The following is a 24,246-nucleotide window of genomic DNA, read 5'->3' as shown; positions in this document are numbered from 1 at the left end:
TTATATACACACACACATATATATATATGCATATATATATATATATATATACACACACACATACATGTATGTGCACATATATATTCATATATGTACATATATATTTATATATATACACACACATACATACACATGTACATACACTTTTACTCATTTAAGCCATGCAGCCATGGTCATGCTGGAGCACCATCATGACATACATTATATATATAAATATATATATATATATATATATATTTAAATAATGAGGAAGATAAATTGAATATTAATTTAATTAATATCAATTTAAAACCAGTAGCCTAGCATACAAAAATTTGAAAAATCAGAGAAAATTCTAATACATGTGTATATTTAAAGGGCTAAAACCACTATGTGGACAGCCATATGCTAGAAGTAGATCACCTACGATCAAACTAGTTTGATCGTAGGTGATCTACTTCTAGCATATGGCTGTCCATATAGTGGTTTTTAGCTCTTTAAATATATATATATATACTCTTTTTCGCTTTTTTTCCTCTTTCCATCATTTTGAATCAAGGTTTTGTCCTCATTAATGGGGGGTGGCCAGATCTACCTCATTGCCATAGCAACCACCCTCATACCATCTTGCTTGGTTTTGGGTGACTTCCCTTCTCAAGCCAACCCTCTCAGTTTCCTTCTCCACTTGTCCCCTCTACATTTTCCTTGGTCTACCTCGCTTTTGCTGTCCATTTACCTCAAGCTCTAGCACTCTCCTCAGAACATGCCCATACCACTGCACTCCATTCACTTTTGCCAGCTGTTCCACTGAACCCCCCCCCCCCAACTCCAGCATCCTCATTAAGTCCTGAGTCCTCTTATCAAACAGCCTGACGCCACACATTTCTCTCACCATTGCTCTTTCAGTCCTTCTCAAAATTGCTATCTCTCTCTCTCTGAAACACCATGTCTCACTCCCATACAGCATTGCATCTCTCACACAACTCCCATAGACCTTCCCATTCGTCTTCAATGAGAACCTTTTCCCATATAATAATGCTCCACATTCCCTGAACTTCACCCATGCATATATACATTATATATGTACACACACACACACACATGTGTGCATACATACACACAAATATATATAGGTACAGGCGTGCCTATTTGCTGGAGAAGTTAGGTTCAAGTTGGTCCCACTGCACAGTGTCCTAGGGGTACCTCCACTACCATCTGGGCCATATATATTTGTGTGTATGCATCATCTATCTATCTATCTATCTATCTATCTATCTATCTATATATATATATATATAATATTAGGGAGTATATCTCCAAACTTACAGGGAAAAATTCAATTTAGTATTAAATCAAATTTCACAATATAAATATATAAAATATAAATTAGGATAGAACCACTATTATGCAACTCAAACAGTGATAGACAAACCAAAACATAAATAACAAATAAAATGTAGTTTTATAAAACATATAACTAGATTTCAAAAAGTATAAGAATGAATAATCAATATATAATAAGCATATTATATGTTTTATAAAAATATATTTTATTTGTTATTTATGTTTTGGTTTATGTCTATCACTGTTTGAGTTGCATAATAGTGGTTTTATCTCAAGCACAGCAGGTCGTTCTGCAGGTACCTTGGATTGCAGAACGACCTGCTGTGTTTGAGGAGACTTATTGAGTCAAGTACATCAACATCAAAATGAATATCAAATGGAAAAAGTAGTTGTGATACCTGTGCCAGTGGCACGTAAAAAGCACCAACCGATCGTGGCCGCTGCTAGCCTCCCCTGGCACCTGTGCCGGTGGCACGTAAAAGCACCCACTACACTCACGGAGTGGTTGGCGTTAGGAAGGGCATCCAGCTGTAGAAACACTGTCAGATCAGACTGGAGCCTGGTGCAGCCTCCTGGCTTCCCAGACCCCGGTCGAACTGTCCAAAACGGGCGTTAAACGATGTTGATGATGATGATACACATGTCTGAAGGAAATTGAAGATGTTTACCACTGCAAGCACTTGAACCCTATCCAGCCTCAACTTAATCAATTGAAAAAGAAATCCTGAAATGCAATTCTCTGTAAGTCTCAATATGCAAGACAGTATCCTGAAGCATAAAGAATTTCTGAAAATTATGTCACCTATATGCATTAAAATTGTGCCAAAGTGAAAAATAGTACTCACAAAAATATTATTCTTAGAGACAAGAGTGTACTTATGTAATGACAAAGCAAGATCTCAGATGGTTTGAAGAAACAACTTGGTGACAGCAGTGAGTCCCACTTAAAAATGGCACTTCAGTAATGGAAAATAAACACTGACTCAAAACATGAAAATGAGAAGAAAGAGAAACCACAGCAGTTACAAATGTAAAGATGAACTCTGAGGCTTAAATATCAGCAAAAGAATCTGTTTCATTGTGTTACATGATAAAGCCACTGTTTAAAGAAAATAGTTCAGTAGTTGCAGATCCCTAAAGGATAAGTGAAATATTAAATAAAACAATTTCAAAATGTTTTCACTTCTCTGTTGAGAGATATGCAAGTGAATAGACTTGATGACTTCTTCAATGCCACAGCTTTACACATGGAAGAGGTAACCATTGATTACATCAATGTAAAGGAGGAGGATGTAATATCAGCCATTGATAAGATGGGCTTGAAGTTAGTAACAAGTGCTGACGGTTTTTCATCAATCCATTTAAAGACATATTCCAACAAAACCACTGCAGATACTTTTCCAGAGTTTCTTTGTATGCAAGAAATTTCCTAGTAATTCAAATGGTGTCATATGCCCTATCCGGAAATAAAGAAGCAAAACTTTGCCAGACCATATTGAGCTTGGTGCAAGTTCTGGCTCACCAGTCTTCAATCAAACCATCCAACCCATGCCAGCATGGAAAGCAGACGTTAAACGATGATGATGATGATGATAAAACCTGTCCAAGTGCATGGATAGGTTTTATTGTTAGGAGTGTGTGACATGCAGGGGATGGTGTGAATGTGTTTATGTGTCTATGTCAGATGAGGATGAGTGGTGTATTGTTGAAAGTGTATAGCTTTAAAGGGTGGAAAAATGAAATGCTGCTCTCTGTAAAGTCTGCTGTTCCTGGATCCAGTAAGGCGAAGCTGAACTTATTAAGATATTATGTTGAGTGGTTTCCTGAGTAGAAGTGTGAGAGACTGAGGTCTTGTTTCTGCGATGGATGTTGTAAAGATGTTTCTTGAATTGGTCAGTTAAGCAGTGGCTGGTGTTGAAAAGGAAGCATTTAAGGCAATAGGTGATGGTGTTGGAAGTATGGGTGAAGGAATCTGGAATATAGAAGTTGCAGTGGTTGAGTCCTGTGAGAGAGGTGTTGTTGGTGAGGAATGGACAAGTGTTACAATGGGACCAAGAACAAGGGAATATTCAAGAAATGCAGGAGAGGATGATGGAAAGGAGCTATAGACTAATAAATTGCTTAGGTTGGGTACACTCGAATGAGGTGGTTTAGGTAAATGGAAGACAGTGGTAGAATTGGACTGGAGGAGGTAGAGGTCATGTTTGATGTGAGTGGAGTGAAATGAGGGAAAGTCAAGGTTAGAATGGCACTTGGTGCATTTATCGAAGGTGATGGTGAGAATGTAGTCATGGGTTTGATGGAGATAGATATATCTACAAAGTTAACAGATTTCTGAGAGAAGATAAAGATGAGTTTAAGGGAAGGGTGAAAGGAGTTGACAGATGTTGAGTTGTTCCCAACAAAGAGAGAGAGATGCTGCTAATACAATCATGTGTATAGTGACCATATTGTTATGGAATAGATCTTGTGAATTGTGAGATTTGGATCTCAGTGTAGCCAACAAACAGTTCCCAAAGCAACTCCAAATTATTGTTGATTCAAAAGAAAGACAGTTAAGAGTGAGTTCAGCTAAATGGGGGAGATTGCAGCTACTGGGTTGGAAGATGATCTGATGGTTGAGGAATTGTTTGGGGATGCAAAGGGATCATCATTGCAGTCCATCGTTAAGAGGGGACAGGAAGGAAAAAAAGTTGAAAAGTTGAAAGGCATGGTTGATGTCATGGATGTGAAACAGGTGGGAAGCAACTAAGGATGAAGTGGAGGTACTTGGATATCTGTTTGGTAAGGCATTTACAAGTGAAGAGAATATGGAGTAGCTATGGCTGTTAGGTATATGAATTTTGGGGAGTGTATGAGGTCAATGGTGATGTGGAGGGGGAGAGAAGTTTGTAGATAGTGAAGGTCAAGCTGTGGTAGGTAAATGTGGAGTTGAAGAGCGGAGGGCAGCTCCTCTGTTTTGTAGATGTTGGCACCTCATACTACCACAGTTCTATTCTTGTCACTCGGTTTTATGTTGTTTCAGCATTGGAAGTGGCAGAGTGCTTCAGCTTCAGCTTAAATGATGTTGATGCAAAAGTTAAACTGGTTCACTGCAGTGTTGCACACATTGTCAAACAACTTCTTATATTGACGTTGAGCACTTGCTGTGCTACATAAAATTGTGTGCCTTCTTTCAAAGCTCTCTGCATATACTTAATATTCAGAATTGCTTCTCATCATTGTGCTGCTATCAGGCCTGTTCATCACCCTGTTGTTTCTATGAAATTTAGCCTGTCTATAAAATATCTGGCACAGTCTATACATCTTTTATCTTAGAATGAATATAAAAACTTAAATTTGGTTGCATCTAACTTTTTTTTTAAGAACGGAATTTGCTTTTGTAATGCTATATTTTGTTGGTCCATGATATTAATACAATACGATGCTAATTCAACTAAATTTGTTGCTTATCTGCAATAAAATAGTATTGTTTTGTTTCTAGTGAATCTATCTTTAATCTCTTTTTAGCTTGTGTTTCTGATACCATAGAGACAGATTTAGAAAACATCATGTTTCATGAAAATCTGCTTTGTTATTTTTAGCTGTTGTACAAAAGGTCGATTATGTTCTTTTGTTTTTATTTGATAAGATTAGGTTGTAGAGGCTTCTGTGGCCTATATGAAAAAGTTCCAACTGAAATACTGAAAATGAATGCACCTAAGAATGTCAGTAGTCCATGTTTTTGCTGAGCTGTTGTAATAATAGCAAAGTGAGTGTGGAAGTGAATATTGTGTATTTATATTTGGTGATTGCAATTTTAGATATAAATGTCAATTCACACATTAATAGTAAGTCTTTCACTTCGGTATGGTAACTCTATTGTCAATAGACACTATATAAAAACTGTTAACCATTAGTTTTTAATAGTTGGTAATATGAAGTTTAGAATGTTATTTTCATTATTAAATAACATAATTCATACAAGTGGCAGAGGCAGTGGTGACATTAATTAGGGCATCTAATAACACTGTAACACGATTTTTGTCCTTGGGTAGCAACTGTTATTTCCTATTTTCTTACTCCTAGAAAAAATGAAAAATGGTTAATATTTCTTTCAAACTTTGCTTTTGTTACATTTATTTAAACCCCAAAGAATCCCCCTCGACACATGGCTCTGACGCTCCTCCACTACTTCTGCTCATGAACAGAGATGCACATATTGTCAGCCACTAAGGGACATGCTCAAGTGGTTAAGGTCAATCAACTGACAAGCAGATCTGTGGTATTGAGCAGAATATGTGCTATAATGTTATTTCTGCTTCACCAACTCAGTGCTGAATCTATCTAAAACAGTGGTTCTCAATTTTTTTTTTACCCATGGACCCCTTTGATTATTATTTTATTCTGGTGGATCCCCATAGCTTCTGAGTATTTAAAAACTAGTTTTATAAATACTTCTTTCAAAATTCCATTTTTTCCCCCCAAACATTAGCTTTAAAGGTAAAACGTTAGAGAAAGAAATCTAGTTGTTTCTTCCAATAAATACATTTAAATCAAAATTTTTTCATGGATCCTTAATAAATTACTGTGTGTACCCAGTTTATTATTTTGCTTGTATGGACAGAGAGCCACTGGTCTAAAACATGATGGAAAATATGTCATTTTCAAAACATTAATGTCCAGGTCACGAAAGCAAAGTTTGAAGGGAATAGTAGTCATATCCTTAGATTTTTAGATAGAAGCAAATAGGAAATAACATTTACTGACCAAAGACAAAAAATTAGCAATGCCAGTGCTTATGTTAATTGGATGAAATCTAGGAGCTTTTCTCATATTATCGCAATGTTTTTCTGTATTTGGTTCAATAAAAAAGGCTTTGTCAACATCATTGAACTTTTCATTTTTTGTTTATCATTGCTTGCTTTTACTGCAGCACATCAAACTTTCCTATGATGTCAACATCTGAGACCCTATTTTCTGCATTCAGTCTCATTGCAATTTTAAAAACTTTACCTCTGATATTGTAACTCATTATTTTAAATACTCAAATTCTGTGTTGTGTAGTATGGCTTAAAATATTTTAGATTTCTTATTATTAAATGGAATACTTTTATTTTATATACACCTATCTTCTCTTATATATTAAACTCTTACTATCAACATTCAAATCTTCAGCTACATTTTTTTTCTCAGTTAACACTAGTTAGAAATATTTTCAAGCTCACTTTCTATGTCTGATTGGAACCACCTTATTGCTCACTGTTATTTGTGTACAGTGAGAATTGTTGGTTGACTATTACCATGTTGGAATACTTTGGAATTGTTGGTCCACTACACTAGTACTAGTAGATTTTATATTCAATCTATCAAAGTGGTATTTTCCTTTATGGACTTTAGGCAGCTTCTGTTTATTTATTTACTACTGTTTTAATTCTAACCCTATTCATGAATAATCTCTTCATTCTCTATTATTAAATGAGAGCAGAAATACACGTTCCATCATCCCTTTCTGTGCTACTAGTTATTCTTCCTTCTCAGAACTGTTTACTCTCAACATCCATCCCTCATTCTTAACACTGTCTCATATCTGTGATTGACTACCTCCCCCTACTTTTGCTACTCCATTCACCCCTATGTACCTTTGACCACCTTCACCTCTATCAGGTCTTGCAACCTTTACCCATCCTCATCTATTATTGCCCTGTCTCTTATATTATTCTCTGTGTGGCATAATGTAAAAGCATCCATGTGTTGCTACGTAAAAGCGCCTGTGTGGTGCAACATAAAAGTGCCCGTGTGGTGCCATGTAAAAGTGCTTGTGCAGTGCTATGTAAAAGCGTCCAGCACACTTTGTAAAGTGGTTGGCATTAGGAAGGGCATCAGGCTGTAGAAACCATGCCACAACAGACTAGAGTCTGGTGCCGCCACCTTTAACTCTTTCGTTAATTGTAATGCTTATTTGTTAACGTTGTTTTAAATTAATCATGCATTTTCTCATAGCTTTCAGATTTTGTTAATCTGATTGTTTATTTTTAGAATGACATTGTAGGCTAGGTGTGAGAGGCTGGTTTGAACTTAAAACTGGTAGAATATTTGGGCTGGAAATGGCCAGTTTAAATGCTAAAGGGTTAATCTTATCTCGGACCATCTGTCACTCTCCCTACCATACTCTTGCAACTTTTATTCACCACCTTTCTTGATCTTCTGTTCCCACACTCTACTGTTTACCTTCTTGTACTTTGTCACCTTGTCACCACCATCTTTTTATCTCTCTTTCCAATTCCATCTCAATTACTTCCACCTACACTTATATAATGTATCTCCTCTTTTGCAACAAACCTGTTTCTGTCTTTTCTGTCATACTTTAACCTCTCAACATCTTGCTTTAAGCACCTCTACTATACTCCCACTCAGTCATGGGGGCTCTTTAGTCTTGTGAGTTCTGTGGCACTAGTGTTGGTGCCAAGGAAAAAGCACCCAATACACTCTTTAAAATGATTGATGTTTGGAAGGGCATCCAACTATTGAGACCATGCCAAAAACTAAGACATTGGAGCAAGATATGATCCTCTGACCTGTTGGATCCTGTTGAACTGTCCAAACTATATCAGTATGGAAAGTGCATGTGTAATGATGGTGGTGAAGAAAATGTTTCAGTCATGAATTTCTTTCACACAAGTTCAAAAATAAAGAATCATCTTCATCATCAAGCATCAAACCACTTGAGACCATCTCTAGATGCATTATACCAACTTCTTGTTCTAATGTGAACTAAATTAAAACTTGAGAATTTTCATGTCAATTTTGTTCCAAGTAGGTTAATAATGACAGTTATTTCACTAAATTATTCATTGTTTTCAAAGCTGATTGAAACAAAGGCAGTTTATTTCAACTGAGACATGGTAACAAAAGGATTAAAGAGAAATGCTTAATGAAATACAAGCTGGCTTGGTTGAATTTATATTTATCCTCATCTAATTGGGCTATAGTACTATCATGTCTAAAGTAGAATGGGGGAAAAAAAGATGCAAGAGTGTGAAGTTCTTTGTAATATATTTTTATTTCATATACTATAACCTGATGTCACTGTATTAGAGTATTTTTATGACCCATTCATAAAAAAACAAAAAAACTGCCTACTCTTTATTTACAAGATATCAATATGTTGAAATCTATCAAATATGTTTTCTGTGTAAATGTTTGCATTTTGTTAAAACTATATAGTTGTCTTGTTAAGAAACTGTTATAATTCTAGTCTCTATGCCAAGATTACATTACATGATGTCTTTTGTTCATTATTGAATCTATATATATTTCTTTACAGAAAGTAGTGTATTTGCCTCAGCTCTTCATCTTTAATTTAACACTTTATATCTGAATCTTTTGGTAACAATGAGAATTATTATACATCCTCATTTATAGTAGAGTTGTTAATAATGTGTTTATTTTCTCCTTCACGGAATATATTACTGTAATTTTGCTGATGTAACTGTTAATTTTTCTAGAATGATTTTGTAGGTTAGGTGTAAGAAACCACATCTGGCTGGCTGAGCATAAAACAGGGAGACTATTTGGCTGGATATGTCTGGTTTAAATACTAAAGGATTAACTGATATTGACACAACTTTGCTCAAAATGAACATTTCTAAATTAAATGTTTCTACAACTTATATTCATCTGTATTCATCATATATTTGTATACTGTCTTTCTACCACTTTCTTTTCATCATTTGTATAACTTCTCTTCTAACAGCTCCCCTCACATTGTAAACAACAATAACCACAACATTCAGTTGAACAGTATTATGGATCATCTAAAAACACGATTCAGTATGTTATGCAAATCTTTAAAAGTGTCAGAGTCTATGTGTAAAAAAGCCATGAACCATTGGGAGGAGTTATGGTTGAATCACCAGAAAGTCTTTCATGATGTAAGTAAATTTAAAGATATTTGTATATATGTGTATATTTAGACATCTTTCGTTAGGAAATGTCTTTTATTTATTTCAGTCATGCTGGAGCACTGCCTTGAAGGGATTCTAGTCAAACAAATTGACCATAATACTTGTTCTTTTTTAAGTCTGGTACTTATTCTTTTGGTCCCTTTTGCTGAGCTGCTAAGTTATGACTGGTTGTCAAGTGGTGGGGGAAACAAACACAAAGGCACATACACACTCATGCATACACAACAAGCTTCTTCAGTTTCTCTCTACCAAATTCACTCACAAAACATTGATTAGCCTGAGTCTCTAGCAGGGGACACTCGTCCGATGTGCAACTCAGTGGGACTGAACCTGAAACCACATGGTTGCAAAGCGAACTTCTTAATCATGTGTATCTTTACATGCATAAACATTCACCTTGCAATCTACATGCATAACAGCCACACAAGCTAATGAGCAGTTACTCAACTAAATGAAGCAGCTACATGGCCCTCTACAGCTTTCTCAATTCATCTTTAAAACGGTAACCATTTGTTTTCAGATAGTATGTTTCATTATAGGGAAGGACTTGGTTCTGCTAGAATCAGTTACCTCTGTAGTATAGGTTTATAGCTATTTAACAACACCCATATCATCATCATCATCAACATTTAACCTGTTTTCCATGCTGGCATAGGTTGGACTGCTTGACAGGAACTGGTAAGGCCAGGGGCTGCACCAGATTCCATAGTCTGTCTTGGCTTGGTTTCTACAGCTGGATGCCATTCCTAATGCCAACCACTTTAAAGACTACTGGGTACTTTTTATGTGGCAGTAGCACCAGTGCTTTTGATGTATCTCCAGCATCCGCATCAATACTTTTTATGTGACACCTTGGTTTTAGGATCTCAATTCTGTTGTGGTGGGTGAGTTTTCTTGAGTGCAGCAATGTGCCACATATCTTGGTCCTCTGTCACGGATACTTATTGAAAAGTCAGCAATACAAATGTAACAATGAAAATAGCTGACCAAAATATATAAAAAAACTAAAACTAAAAACAAAACAAATATTAAGTTGTAAAAAACAAAAGATGGGTTTTGTATTTATGGATTCATTTACAAATACTGGTCACAAAACTGATCCAAAACTCTGCCCCTTGTTTTCCTTCAACAATACCCATAACACTTCCCTACAATAGATAACAAACAACACTGACAAAATTCTTTTCCTACATCACATCACTGCGACTTATGTCTACAAATAATATTTCAGTTCAATTTATATTGTTTATATATTACATCTTAATATATGTTATACACATGGCAAGTGAAAATCAAAATCGTAATCTATCAACATCAATGGAATTTGTAGCTGTGATACCAGTGCCGGTGGCACGTAAGAGAACCATCCGAACGTGGCTGTAGCCAGCGCCGTCTGACTGGCCTCCGTGCCGGTGGCACGTAAAAAGCACCATCTGACCGTGGCTGTTGCCAGCTTTGTCTGGTCCCCGTGCCGGTGGCACGTAAAAAGCACCATCTGATCGTGTCCGTTTGCCAGCCTCGTCTGGCACCTGTGCCAGTGACATGCAAAAAGCACCCACTACACTCACGGAGTGGTTGGCATTAGGAAGGGCATCCAGCTGTAGAAACACTGCCATATCAGACGGCCTGGTGCAGCCTTCTGGCTTCCCAGACCCCAGTTGAACCATCCAACCCATGCCAGCATGGAAAGCGGACGTTAAATGATGATGATGATGATGATATCAAATCTACTTGATACTTAAAAAAAAAAATTAAACATTTTTTATAACATTTATGCAGTAGAACATGATATTACTATGTTGTACAGGTAATGGTATGAAAACTCTGATTGAAAGATGCAGAAGAGAAATATGTAAACTGTACACACACTTGTATTTGCATTTATGAAAAAACAAACAAAAAAAACTATTATTATTTGATAATTTCAGAGTCCAGCTGAAGCATGGTTTGGTTGTGCTCTCTACAAATGTATCATTGATAGCAGGTAAGTGTCTCTTATTTCCAAGTATAAAAGAGAAAATACTACAGATGATTTAGTTACTCATTTAAACTAAGCAACATAGCAAATTAACCATATCTGATGGCATAAAAGACATAAAGGCATTTTAGACTCACCTCAATTTCAGTAGCACATATTCAGATAGAAGAGTTTTTAGCATTTAACCCTTTCGTTACTGTATTTATTTTGAGATGCTCTGTGCTTCTTTCGATTACTTTAAATATGACAAAAAATTTAATAAAATAACTTAGTTATCATTTAGCTACTGTTAGGAACATAAACTGTGACTAAGGTTTGGTGGAAGATTTTAATTCAAAATTTATGAAAACAAGACATTTGTACTCAGATCCAGAGCCGGTTTCAGCAGGGTTGTTAACAAAAGGGTTAAACTGGCCAAGTCCGGCCAAAATATTCTACCCATTTTATGTTCAAACTGACCAGATCGAACCTTTGCAGTCTATCCTACAATGTCATTGTAAGAGTAAAACTGTCACATCATCAAAATTTCAAAGCTATGAGATAATGCATGACTAATTGAAAACATAGTGAATAAATAAATATTACATTTAACATAATGATTTGAATGCTAAAGGGTTAAGCATATAATAAGCTGAATTTTGTATATAGGACCCAGAATAATTTTTTTAGACATTTATTTTAGAAATAAGTATCTTACATGTATAATTACACTTTAATCCTTTTAATACCAACCCACCTGGAACTGCCTGTTTCCATGATACAAACTTTTTGTTTTAAAGTGATCTAAATTAAAACTTTCTTTTAAAAATTCTTGTTAATATATGTTCCAAACACCAGCTTAATAATGACAGTTATTTCACTAAATTCTTCATTATTTCTGAAATTAATTGAATCAAGAACAGTGTACCTAAACAGAAACATGATAACAAAAGGGTTAAATGTGTTAACTGGCTGATTTAATATTGTCAGCTACAAACATAAAAGGTTCTAACCATTTATATCTATACAATTTTCCAGATCCGGCTATTGTGATTTAGATCCATATGTTTTCACAATCACAGACTTACTGAAAGCAGTAGATGTTAAGTAAGTATTTGTATTTTATAGTTTTATCTATTTTTTAAATATTTACTACTACTTTGTTATTTTGGCTTTTGTTACTTGGCAATTTAATTTTACTATAGTTGAAATTCACCTATGGTATTTGTTCATTGTATGCTTTGCAAAGACAGGCCAATCTAGAAATGTAATGTGTATAATAAAATTAGAATGTATTCCTTATTTGCTATAAATCTGCTTATTTAGTTACTTAGCTCTGTTTACTAAAACTACATTTTCCTTGAAAGTATTTTTGCTAAAATATTTTACTTTGCTGATTTGTAATTATTTGGCATCTGATTTTATTTGAGATTGTATGTTGGAACCAAAATAATTATATCACAGTAGATTCATTGTGGCCATTAAAATACACATTGTTATGAACATTATTTTGTGATAATAATATATTAGGAATCAAAGCCATTACACATTTATCAGCTAGTTTCCTGATATTCTACTTTACCATATGTTTAACTCTATGATATTAGAATGTCTGTGAGTCTTTAACAGATACTATATATGAGATGAAGGTTTATTAGTTACATTTAAGTTTCATCACTTGAGTACCAAACAATTCTGACTTTCTCTCCCCATTTTTTTCGCAGATTCCCATGACTCTCTATCACCATCCAATTCTATTATTATGAATTTGAATTGGGAACTTGAGTCAATAGTGAATCTTTCATTAGCTGATTACACAACCATGGATGCTACCCCCAAGGATGCGTTGCAGATACTCTCTTGATAGAGTTTGGTGATCTTGACCATTGATCTTCTAGGATTCCTCTGCTCAGCATCGATTTAAGAAGTTGAGCTCTTCTGCTACTTCTTGACAATCCACCATGCTGTAGTCTCATGATTTCGCCATATCCCTGGCAGGGTGGCTGAACAAGTGCTATGCCTTGCCAAAGGGCAGCCCATAACTATGCAGGGCATGGTTGTCACTCTATGAGGTATTTTCAAATACCCACATACCCATTTTACTTTCTCGCTATTGTTTCCATCTTCATCAAAATATTAAAAAAAGCCTCATTTCTTCTTTTCTGCTTTTCCTCTTCAAAATAATGCATTTCTTTTGCAGAGTAAAAGATTTTTTCAACTACATGTCACGTTTACAAGAAGTCCAAAGTTCAAGCCAAGCTGTAAATACTCACTTACAACAGCTAATGAAAAGATATATCATCACATCACCCATGTTTGCATTATTCCAAAGGTAGACGATTTATTTCTTTATTTTCAGAAACTGCTATGAAATCACTTTCAAACTTTTCAACAAATGGTAATCAGCTGAAATTCTGAAAATGTATCTGTTGACCCTTCAACATTCAAATTATTTTGTCAGATGTACTGCTTTTCATTCACATTGATTTGAATTAATCATGCATTATCTTGTAGCCTTGAGATCCCAATGATGTGATTGTATATCTTTAGAATGACATTGTAGAGTAGGTGTGAGAGACCTGATCTGGTCAGTTTGAACATAAAACAGGTAGAATATTTGGGCTGGATACGGCCAGTTTAAATACTAAAGGTTTAAATACTTCTAAAGTATCCTTTCACCTTCACTTGCTTTATCAAAGTAATGTTTTACTGTTAGTTTGTGTTCGAGGGACTCTAAGAAAGTCTACAATTTAATATCTATTCTTTATTAGATTCTTGTTTGTAATGTAGCTTAAAACAATTTATTTTACTGACACTTTCACAATTTTTGCTACGTTTATTTCAATATTTATATATAATTATATTTTGATGACATGCCATTGAGTTTTTCTTATTCTTTATTTTGTACAGAATATTTCCTCAAATTTTCAAACAGAACTCTAAGAATGTATTGTAAGTATATTATATAACTGGAAATTTTTTTTGTTGTTACTTTCCAGTGTTTCTGGTGTTCTTCAAACAGTTAATATAAGAAACTTTTGGAAGATAGTGTGTAAGGAAATCTGATTTATAACTAACTGTATAAATGATTACACATAGAAATTATTGATAGTTACTTTTGGAGATGTTGACAATATGACACTGAACACAATTTGGGATATAAAATAAATTGGTACTGTATATAATTTTTTATATAGAATATTTTGTAATGCAGACAATTTGTTGCTATACACAACTTTGTACTGTTAAATTGATTCTGAAAACATTTGGGAAATGTAGACAGTTTGGTGTTATACTCAATATTGGAATGTTTAGATTGAAACTACAGATGACTTGTAAAAGCCAATATATATATATATACATATTACATGCGCGTGCATGCACACACACACATGCACAATTATGTGTTGTAGACAGGTTTTTTTTGGCATTTTGGTGATGTGTACATTTTTAAATGCAGACAGTTTGGAGATATCGGTTTTAATTTGTAGTTAATTCAGCTGGGGAAAGACTGCAACCTTGATCCTTTTCTGAGACAAGTGGAAGGAAGGAATATAATTATCTTCAGACCTAGTTTGGATGCTTGCAACTTAGTGGGTTCTGTTAAAGGCACCCAATGGTCAAGTAATGGAAATGGATTGAGTCTACCAGTCAAGGATAAGGAAGGTTCCTCCTATGGGTTCCATGTAGTTGTAGAGTGAACTTCTTAATCACACACCATTGCCTACACCTAATTAGATCTTGTAGATTATTTGGTTCTATAGTCAATTTGGCTATATATATAACTAAGTATTATATAAAAATTTAAAATATTTTTGCTACCACACATTTAAGGCAGCTCTGTTATGTAGTATTCACCATCAACTGTATACCAAGCTTATATGCTTCAGTTTTAGACAATTACATGTAACAGTAATGTCTCAATGGACCTCACCATGGTTACTTAATTATTTGCCTCTTAGATACTCCAGATAGAACAAGAAGCTTTCAATTGCAAAGAATACCATGTTCCAGAGTTACCTATATTAGAGCTTCTTATAAGATCTCGCAGCATTGAGGCAGTTCTCAAGACATTCTTTATTCTGAAATAACTTGATGAGTAATAATTTTAAGAAGTAAACAAACCTCAACATACCAAAACACAGGACTGAACCAGGGATGCTTAGGTCTTTAATCTTACGCTCTTCTGTTTGAACTATTTTCACTATCTGCAAATGGTCTCCTGATTTGAACTGATATATATTTAATCTAATTAAAATGGTAATATTTTAGTAATGTTACCTAAACGAAATATATGAAGTAATGTGCAGATGAAATCATTCCAGTGAATTTTTATAAATTTTACATTTTTTTTTTTTACGTTTTAAATTTGTCTGAAATCTATAGATCTGTATAAGTGATGGAACCAATAGTATTTTTACTAACACTCATCTTAATGCAAAATACCATCAGGTTTGGTAAATACAAGCAACAATTTAGTTATCACTCAATCTGCTGAAAATAGCAGCCAAAAGTCTTCCAAATTGCAATTCTAAATAAAGGCTACAGTGACTGATCTAATTCTTGATGTATGTATGGCAAGAATATCAACTGGAACATCTTTCATCATCATTTTTTTAAGTACAACTGATCTGGAACTACACCATAACACCAAAGTTTACCTTCAGCCCAAAGCAGTGAGCTTTCTGTTGATATGTGACCTGCTAGATATAGCAGCCAAATTTCCCTAAAATTGTGCCATACCATCTTACATTAGAAAAGGATATGTTTGAAAGTGTTGTCCCATATATGCAAGCAGAGAAGATATATATATGGCATCTGTCAGTCATGTAGACTACAGTGAGTATCTATGGAGGAAGATCAAGAGCAAATTTTGAAATGACTATGAATTCCAATCTTCAATGTACAATCTCGGCCACAGATATTATATAATATATCCTTATTACAATGATGGACAGAAAACCACCTGGAAGACAGTTTTCCTGTTACAGTTTGATAATGCTTTAAAACTTTTGATGTTATTTTAGTGTGAAGTGTACTCATCATCATCATCATCATCGTTTAACGTCCGCTTTCCATGCTAGCATGGGTTGGACGGTTCAACTGGGGTCTGGCAAGCCCGAAGGCTGCACCAGGCCAGTCAGATCTGGCAGTGTTTCTATAGCTGGATGCCCTTCCTAACGCCAACCACTCCGAGAGTGTAGTGGGTGATTTTATGTGCCACCGACACAGGTGCCAGACGAGGCTGGCAGACGGCCACGCTCGGATGGTGTTTTTTATGTGCCACCGACACAGGTGCCACACGAGGCTGGCAGGCGGCCACGCTCGGATGGTGTTTTCGGTGTTTTCTTATGTGCCACCGACACAGGTGCCAGACGAGGCTGGCAGACGGCCATGCTCGGATGGTGTTTTTGGTGTTTTCTTATGTGCCACCGACACAGGTGCCAGACGAGGCTGGCGAACGGCCACGATCGGATGGTGTTTGTTACTATTGCCTATTATTAATTTTATACATACACACACATGCACATACACATATGCAAGTTATATACATATATTGTTTTGATGCTGGCTGTTTTATTGTTACTCAAAATACAAAATATGTATTTCAGAAACCAAAAAGTCAAATCAGACACTGTCCAGTCAAAAAGGAAATTGTGTTGGATATTGTTTCTCTTATGCAAAAGTATGTATAACAAAACAGTTTCAAAAATTTATTTATTGCTGATATGTTATTATGTTTTATTGAAAGTGAATGCAAGCATTACAACATAGAAATTATCATTAATTGCAGTGCTTTTCCTAGTCTGGCTATAAGTGTAGAGTCAATTGATAATGCAGATGGTCATATTTTCAAAAGTGGTCCAGAATGGCAGAAATAAAATTAGGAGCACTGTCCGTAATATTAGAATAGTACTCCATAAGAGGGTATATTTAGACTGTGTGAAAACAAAGCTTCTGGTGGAAGTTCTGTGTTGCACTAAACAACTGGGATTTGGGTGAGACTAGAGGCATCCAATATATGTATAAATGAGAGTTGGTCATCAGAATGGGCTGTGGGACTCTTCTTCTTTGAAATAGAAACCATTGATTGAAATTAGACTTCCACTTCATCTTCTATATGTGCAGATCTCTTCTAATGTGACAAATCTTCTGCTCAGTCCAGTGATTAGTCTTAAAGGCATCTCCCCAACTGTTTCTAAAACTGGCTTCTAATTCTTCCTGAGACTTTCCAGACTATGTAACCTCCCACTATCCAAATATATTTATTTATCTAAAAATATGAAAGCATCCTGTTATATATTTTACTGATGGCGCCATCTTTTGTCTCCCTGCTTACAATCACAGATGTCATTCTTTTTTGTGACACCTCAAGATTTTTCAATTACCCAATGCATTTTCTTCCCTTAGCATGAACTTGTATCATATTCTCCAATGCCTACAAGATTCAGATCTATCTCTATATCTTAGATCATTAGCTGAACAGTATCAAGTCAATTTCTTGTATTTTCTGTTTCTTAATTCAATACAGAATATTTTGTTCTGATTTGCTGTTTTAACCCTTTCGTTACCAAACTGGCTCTGGCTCTGAATACAAATGTCTTGTTTTCATAAGTTTTGAATTAAAATCTTCCACTAAACCTTAGTCACAATTTATGTTCCTAACACTAGCTAAATGATGACTAAGTTATTTTACTAAATCCTTTGTTTTATTTAAAGTAATTGAAAGAAACACAGAGCATCTTAAAATAAATACAGTAACAAAAGGGTTAAGAGTTGTCTCAGCAACCCCAAAAGGAACTAAGAGCTAACTTTTGGAGCTAGATAATTTCCTTAAAAATATAATTGCTAGGGAAAATTGTATTTTGTAAGTAGAACTTGCTATTGGAGATTACTTAAAAAACTTTGGGAATTGGTTGAGAGATCTATTTAAATTGTTGGTTCTGATGAAGTTTTGTTTTTTAATCAAAAAATTTTTTTTACCAGGATTAGAATTAGGATTAGAGTATAGCCAGCATCACTTTGGACCAAGATGCTATTACTCTGGCCCCATTTGAATCTTGATATTAACTTGATGTGACAGAGATCAGTATTGTCACTTCTAGTTATCATGTAGACACGTATGAAGAACAATATATAATCAAATCTTGAAATATATTTCAAATAATTCAATTTTTGTGAAGTGTTTATGATGTATTTGTTTTATTTCTCCTAACAGGCTCTTATATGAATGGTAATGCTGAGATGATTTCATATGTTCACGTGCTGATCTGTATAGTACACTATGTTGCTACACAAACTACTGCTGACATGTTGAATTCTCCTTATGGTAGGTATAAACCTATACACATTTATTTTCTCTCTCTCTCTCTCTCACACATGCAGTGTAATATTTAATACATACATACTCTTTTACTTGTTTCAGTCATTTGACTGCGGCCATGCTGGAGCACTGCCTTTAATCGAGCAACCCGACCCTGGGACTTATTCTTTGTAAGCCCAGTACTTATTCTATCGGTCTCTTTTGCCGAACCACTAAGTGACAGGGACATAAACACACCAGCATCGGTTGTCAAACAATGCTAGGGGGACAAACACAGACACATACATATATATATATATATATATACATATATATGATGGGCTTCTTTCAGTTTCCGTCTACCAAAATTCACTCACAAGGCTTTGGTCGGCCCGAGGCTATAGCAGAAGACACTTGCCCAAGATTCCACGCAGTGGGACTAAACCCGGAACCATGTGGTTGGTAAGCAAGCTACTTACCACACAGCCACTCCTGCGCCTATATATATATATATATATGTGAGTAGTTGTTCTTGAAGCAAACATAAAGGTATATACACGGTCGCACATGAAAAAGTACCCCAAGTTCTGTAGCATAGTGTAAATACAGTTGTTTTTATCATTCACTTTTAATTCCTGTACACATGTGAAATGATATGGCTTCGATTTTAGACTTTTGCATGTTGTGCATCTGAGGTTGATATGGCTTCGATTTTAGACTTTTGCATGTAGTGTATCTGAGGTTATTCAACCTCACAGAGCCTCTAATGTTTGAAGCTATTCTCTGAGCAGGAGTAAAACTCAGTATTTTATGTTAACAACAACATGGTCATCAATGAAACAGTTCCCCAACTGCTTACAACATTGAACTGTAAATAGGTGCCCCATGCTACTTAGCATTACAGCTAAGAGATGAGTTTATTGCCTTTACAATAAACATGTGTAAACTGGTGACTAAATATAAATACACGCACACACACACGGACTATATATGTAATGGATTTACATAGGAGTGGTTTCACAATTTTAATGATATTTTACGAACAAAGAATCCCATCATAATGCCTATTTCTTACAGACAACATGAGGTGGCCTAATGTACTAAAAATAGCAGTTAAATTTTCCTCATACCACTTCTATGAAAGAAAGGATATGTTGTTGAATAATGAGGTAAGAGATATATATTATATCTGAATAAAAGATGAAATGGTCATTCCTTGAACTCATTTGATCATAGATCTATTGTATCACCAATGATGTGGAGATAAACAATTAGATACACAATATATTATACAGGGTGTTCCAGAAGTCTTGGGCACATTTTGACATTGAACATCTCGAAAACTATTAAGGACATAAAAACGCATCTGATATATTCTGAAAGCCTGCAATTTCAAGTTTTTTTATGGAATGTTCAAAGATTGGTCACATGGCACACATCAAGCTGATAGTCCAATTCTTGCTAAATGCGTTCCAGCATTGCGTTGTCGATGGTTGCAACTGCTTTCGTTATTCAGGCCTTGAGTTCATCCATATCTTTTGGAAGGGGAGGCACATAGACCAGTCCTTTCACAAACGCCCACAAAAAGAAATCGTAGGGTGTGAGATCTGGAAACCTGGGAGGCCAGGGCATGAGAACATGATCATCTTGCCCAGACCGTCCAATTCATCTGTCTGGCAGTGTTGTATTCAGATACTGTCTAACCCTGAGTCTCCAGTGCGGTGACACCCCATCCTGTTGGAAAATGAAGTCCCTACTGGCTCTTCTGATTGATTTATGGGCGCTCTGCTCGAAAGCAGTTCAAACTCGCTCAACCATACCATCTTAAGTTGAGGGGCATCCTGTTCTCTTAGCTGGACACAAACACCCATCCTTCATGAATTTACCATGCCATCTCAATATGGACTCCCTTTCTGGTGCCTCTTTTCGGAAGTTTGTGTGAAATTCATGTTGAACAAGTGTCCATGATTCAGTTTTTGCAAATTCGAGGACGCAAAACGCCTTTCTGGTTGAGTGAACGCCATTACTGGATCTGAAAAAATATGAAAAAATCATAGCTTTAAAATGGTACCAGTTTCATCTTACTACCAATCATAGTCTAGCAGATATGAGGACTTGAAATGTGCCCAAGATTTCTGGAACACCTTGTATACTAGCTGCACTATGTACATGTTATAACACTCTACACATTTACACAGTATTGCTGGAATACTTTTATTTGTGGGCTTACAAGTCTTGGGAGAAACAACACAACTACTATTACTACTAAAAAGATAAATGTAAAGACTCCCTTTGGTCACGAATGACCATGGGATTGCACCTAAAAAGTTCGCCTCTGAGGCATAAGGTTGTTTATGGAAGGCCAGCAGTTACCCATGAATACTAGTCTCCCTTCTCCATGCCACTGATGTTGTCCAAGGGAAAGGCAAAGTCAAAACTTATTTCTACAGCTAAGTTAACTGGAGCAATGTGAAATAAAGTGTGTTGCTCAAAAACACTACACACAGCCCATTTCAGGAATTGAACTCACAATCTCATGATTGTAAATCCGACACTAACCACTGAGCCAGTCACCACTGTATAACACTTTCTTCATTGAAGTTACATTTTTGTTTTACCAAAATGAACTAATATTTTTTATATCTTTTACTTATTTTAGTCATTAGACTGTGGCCATGCTGGGATGCCACCTTGAAGAATTTTTATTTGAATCATCCCCAGTACTTATTTTTTTTTTAAGTGTGGTATTTATTCTGTCATTTCTTTTGCTGAACCTCATAAGTTATGGGGATGTAAATACACCAATACCAATTGGTGAGGGATAAACACAAACATGGGACCATTTAAATATTTTTATTGTAATTGGTATAACTTGAGAAAATCAAACACTGCAAATTTTATGTTTATGCCAATTTATTGTGGAGTGTTTAGCACTTATTTCCGTTCAATATAACTGTCATTTGCTTTCTTCACCAGTTCTATCCATTTATGAATTAATTCGCATGCCTTAACTATCTCTTCTTTTTTCATTTTACTGAATCCTCGCTTGAAGCCTTCAGTGAAGACACTCAGTTGCAAGATGTGTTGGATATTGCTTCAACTGCACCCACTAGCCAAAAATCACATGGATTCAAATCTGGTGAGCTAGTGGGCTAGATATCTTTAGGGACAAAGATGGCAATTCTTTCTTCAAAAATCTGGTGAGCTAGAGGGCCAGTTATCTTTAGAGACAAAGATAGGCAATTCCTCTTTCAAAAATTCTTGAATGGGTTGGTGCAGAGTCTTGTACAAACATGCCCTGACTTCCATCATAATGCTTCCTAATCCAAGGCAACAACACTTCTAAGATTTTGAGATACTCTGCTGTGATGATTTTAAGACTCACTTCAATAAAATGAGGAGGCATCAATTTCCCATCACTTGCAACAGCTCCAAAGACCATTATGAAAGCCGGATTCTTGCTATGCATAGCTGAAGGAACTTGGTAAGGGTCATATGCTATCACTTGTGAGTTCTGACGGTTTGCAACTTCATCTACTATGAACTTCTTTTCATCCATGAAGATGTAGATGTCTCTGCCACGATGTTTCAGATGACTAAAAAGTTTGGGGCTTCTTTCTGCTCAAATGGCTTTGGAGTGGATAGTTAAAATGTTATGGTGTCTCCTCACATTCAATTTCATATGGAGGTCTTGTTTCACAGCCCTAGAAATGGTCATTTTACTGATTCCCCAATCTTGAGCCAACTTAGCCATTGATTTTGACGGGTTTGACTCAATTGGTCTTTTAAGCCCTGTTAAGTACCGAGGTGTGCATTTTCAGTTACTACAAGGACTGTGAGGCTTTCTCTGAACATCCTGACTTTTCTTCAAATTGGCTACAACTCTAAAAACAGTAGATTTGGCATACTTTGTGGCTCTAACAATCTCCCCAGTGCTTTTGTTGGCATGGAATAATTTAGCAATTACACTGGCATGTAAAAAGTTCCATCCAAATGTGCCAGCCTCCTCACCTCGACTGGCTCCTGTGCTGGTGGAATGTAAAAAGCACCATCCAAATGTGGTTGATGCCAGTCTCCTCTGGCTCCAATGCCAGTGGCACGTAAAAGCACCATCCAAACATGGTCAATGCCAGCCCCCTCTGGCCCCTGTGCCAGTGGCACGTAAAAAGCACCCACTACACTTTTGGAGTGGTTTGCATTAGGAAGGGCATCCAGTTGTAGAAACCAGATTAGATTGGAGCCTGGTGCAGCCTCCTGGCTTCCCAGACCCCAGTTGAACCGTCTAACCCATGCCAGCATGGAAAAGACGTTAAACGATGATGATGTTGAATTTGTTCAGTCAGAAATAAAAAATAGTACAAGTTATTATTCAAACTGGTAATATTTAAAATTCAAACTCCAACAAAATCTATCCAATTAGAAATATGCCCATTTAAAATTTATCCCAACTAACCTCTTACACCCTGGAGGTCGGGAGAGCCAGCGGTCACACCAGGCTCCAATCTGATCTGGTATTGTTTCTACAGATGGATGCCCTTCCTAATGCCAACCACTCTGAGAGTGTAGTGAGTGCTTTTACGTGCCACTGGCACGGGAGCCAGTCAGGTGGGCCTGGCATCGATCATATTTGGATAGTGCTTTTTATGTGCCACCGGTACGGGAGCCAGTCAGGGAGTACTGGCATCAGCCACATTTGGATGGTGCTTTTTATGTGCCCCCTGTATATATATAATATATATATGTATATGATGAGCTTCTTTCAGTTTCCATCTGCCAAATCCACTCACAAGGCTTTGGTAGTTGGCCTGAGTCTATAGTAGAGGACATTTGCCCAAGTTGCCGTGCAGTGGGACTGAAACCAGAACTAAGTGGTTGGGAAGCAAACTTCTTACCACACAGCCACTCCTCTGTCCATTTCTTTTTGCCATTAGTATGTAGTCTTGTCATAAATTGTGTGTTGGAGGGTGGTGGTGGAAAAATGTAAAAATATGAATTTATGTAATGAAAATACTCATTGAGAATTATTTTTGTTGTTTAGATGAACTTCAGAAATCTAGCACTGACCCCAACTCTACAGAAATGCTCTCACAGTTAGCTGAAGACTTCCGTACAAGCTATAAGGAGGTAAATAGTTCTTTGTTTATCTTTTGTCTTGAATCTTTTATTTATTTCAGTCATCAGACTGTGGCCTTGCTGGGGAACCATCTTGAAAGGTTTCATCAAACGAATCAAACATATTTTTTAAGCCTAGTACATATTCTATGAGTTACTTTTGCGAAATTACTAAGTTACAGAGATGTAAACAAACCAATACTGGTTGTCAGTTGGTGGTGGGGGACTAACACACACACACTCATTCACACGTGCTGGGCTTCTTTCTATTTCTGTCCACCATATCCACTCACAAGGCTTTGGTTGGCTTGGGGTCTACTGTAGAAGATAATTGTCCTAGGTGCCATGCTGTGGGAGTGAACTCAAAACCATATAGTTGGGAAGCAATCCTCTTACCGCACATGCTAGTTTATTTTTTAGTGTCTGAAATTTTTTTACTCTCAGGGTAAAAAACCTGCAGAGGCAACTGTCATAGATGTGTGACTGATTTGAACTGTTACTGGAAAACAAAATTGGTGAAAACAACCTGAGCAAGAAGAAAAACTTATCCAGATTGTCTTACAAAATAATTTCTGAATGAGCAAAAACCATATTCCACTCTCTCT

At 36.1% G+C, this 24,246-nt stretch overlaps 1 protein-coding gene across 5 annotated transcripts in view; it reads left to right on the top strand.

Annotated features, from left to right (window-relative positions):
- The window catches only part of LOC115209261 (retinoblastoma-associated protein), a 76,981-nt gene that overhangs the window by 4,729 nt on the left and 48,006 nt on the right, over nt 1-24,246 (top strand). For all 5 annotated transcript variants that reach the window (XR_004998337.1, XR_003881320.2, XR_004998336.1 and 2 more), the window contains exons 3-10: nt 9,059-9,236; nt 11,198-11,253; nt 12,265-12,333; nt 13,427-13,558; nt 14,137-14,178; nt 16,839-16,912; nt 18,446-18,556; nt 23,568-23,653. Coding sequence is in view for 1 of the 5 variants with exons in the window: in XM_029777555.2 (XP_029633415.1) it covers nt 9,059-9,236; nt 11,198-11,253; nt 12,265-12,333; nt 13,427-13,558; nt 14,137-14,178; nt 16,839-16,912; nt 18,446-18,556; nt 23,568-23,653 (748 nt within the window). In the remaining 4 variants the exon portion in view is untranslated. The remainder of the gene's footprint in view (nt 1-9,058; nt 9,237-11,197; nt 11,254-12,264; nt 12,334-13,426; nt 13,559-14,136; nt 14,179-16,838; nt 16,913-18,445; nt 18,557-23,567; nt 23,654-24,246) is intronic.

The sequence above is a fragment of the Octopus sinensis genome, linkage group LG3 (genome assembly GCF_006345805.1).
Source record: "Octopus sinensis linkage group LG3, ASM634580v1, whole genome shotgun sequence".
Taxonomy (NCBI): Eukaryota; Metazoa; Mollusca; class Cephalopoda; order Octopoda; family Octopodidae; genus Octopus; species Octopus sinensis.
This window is presented reverse-complemented; position numbering and strand designations above follow the sequence as displayed.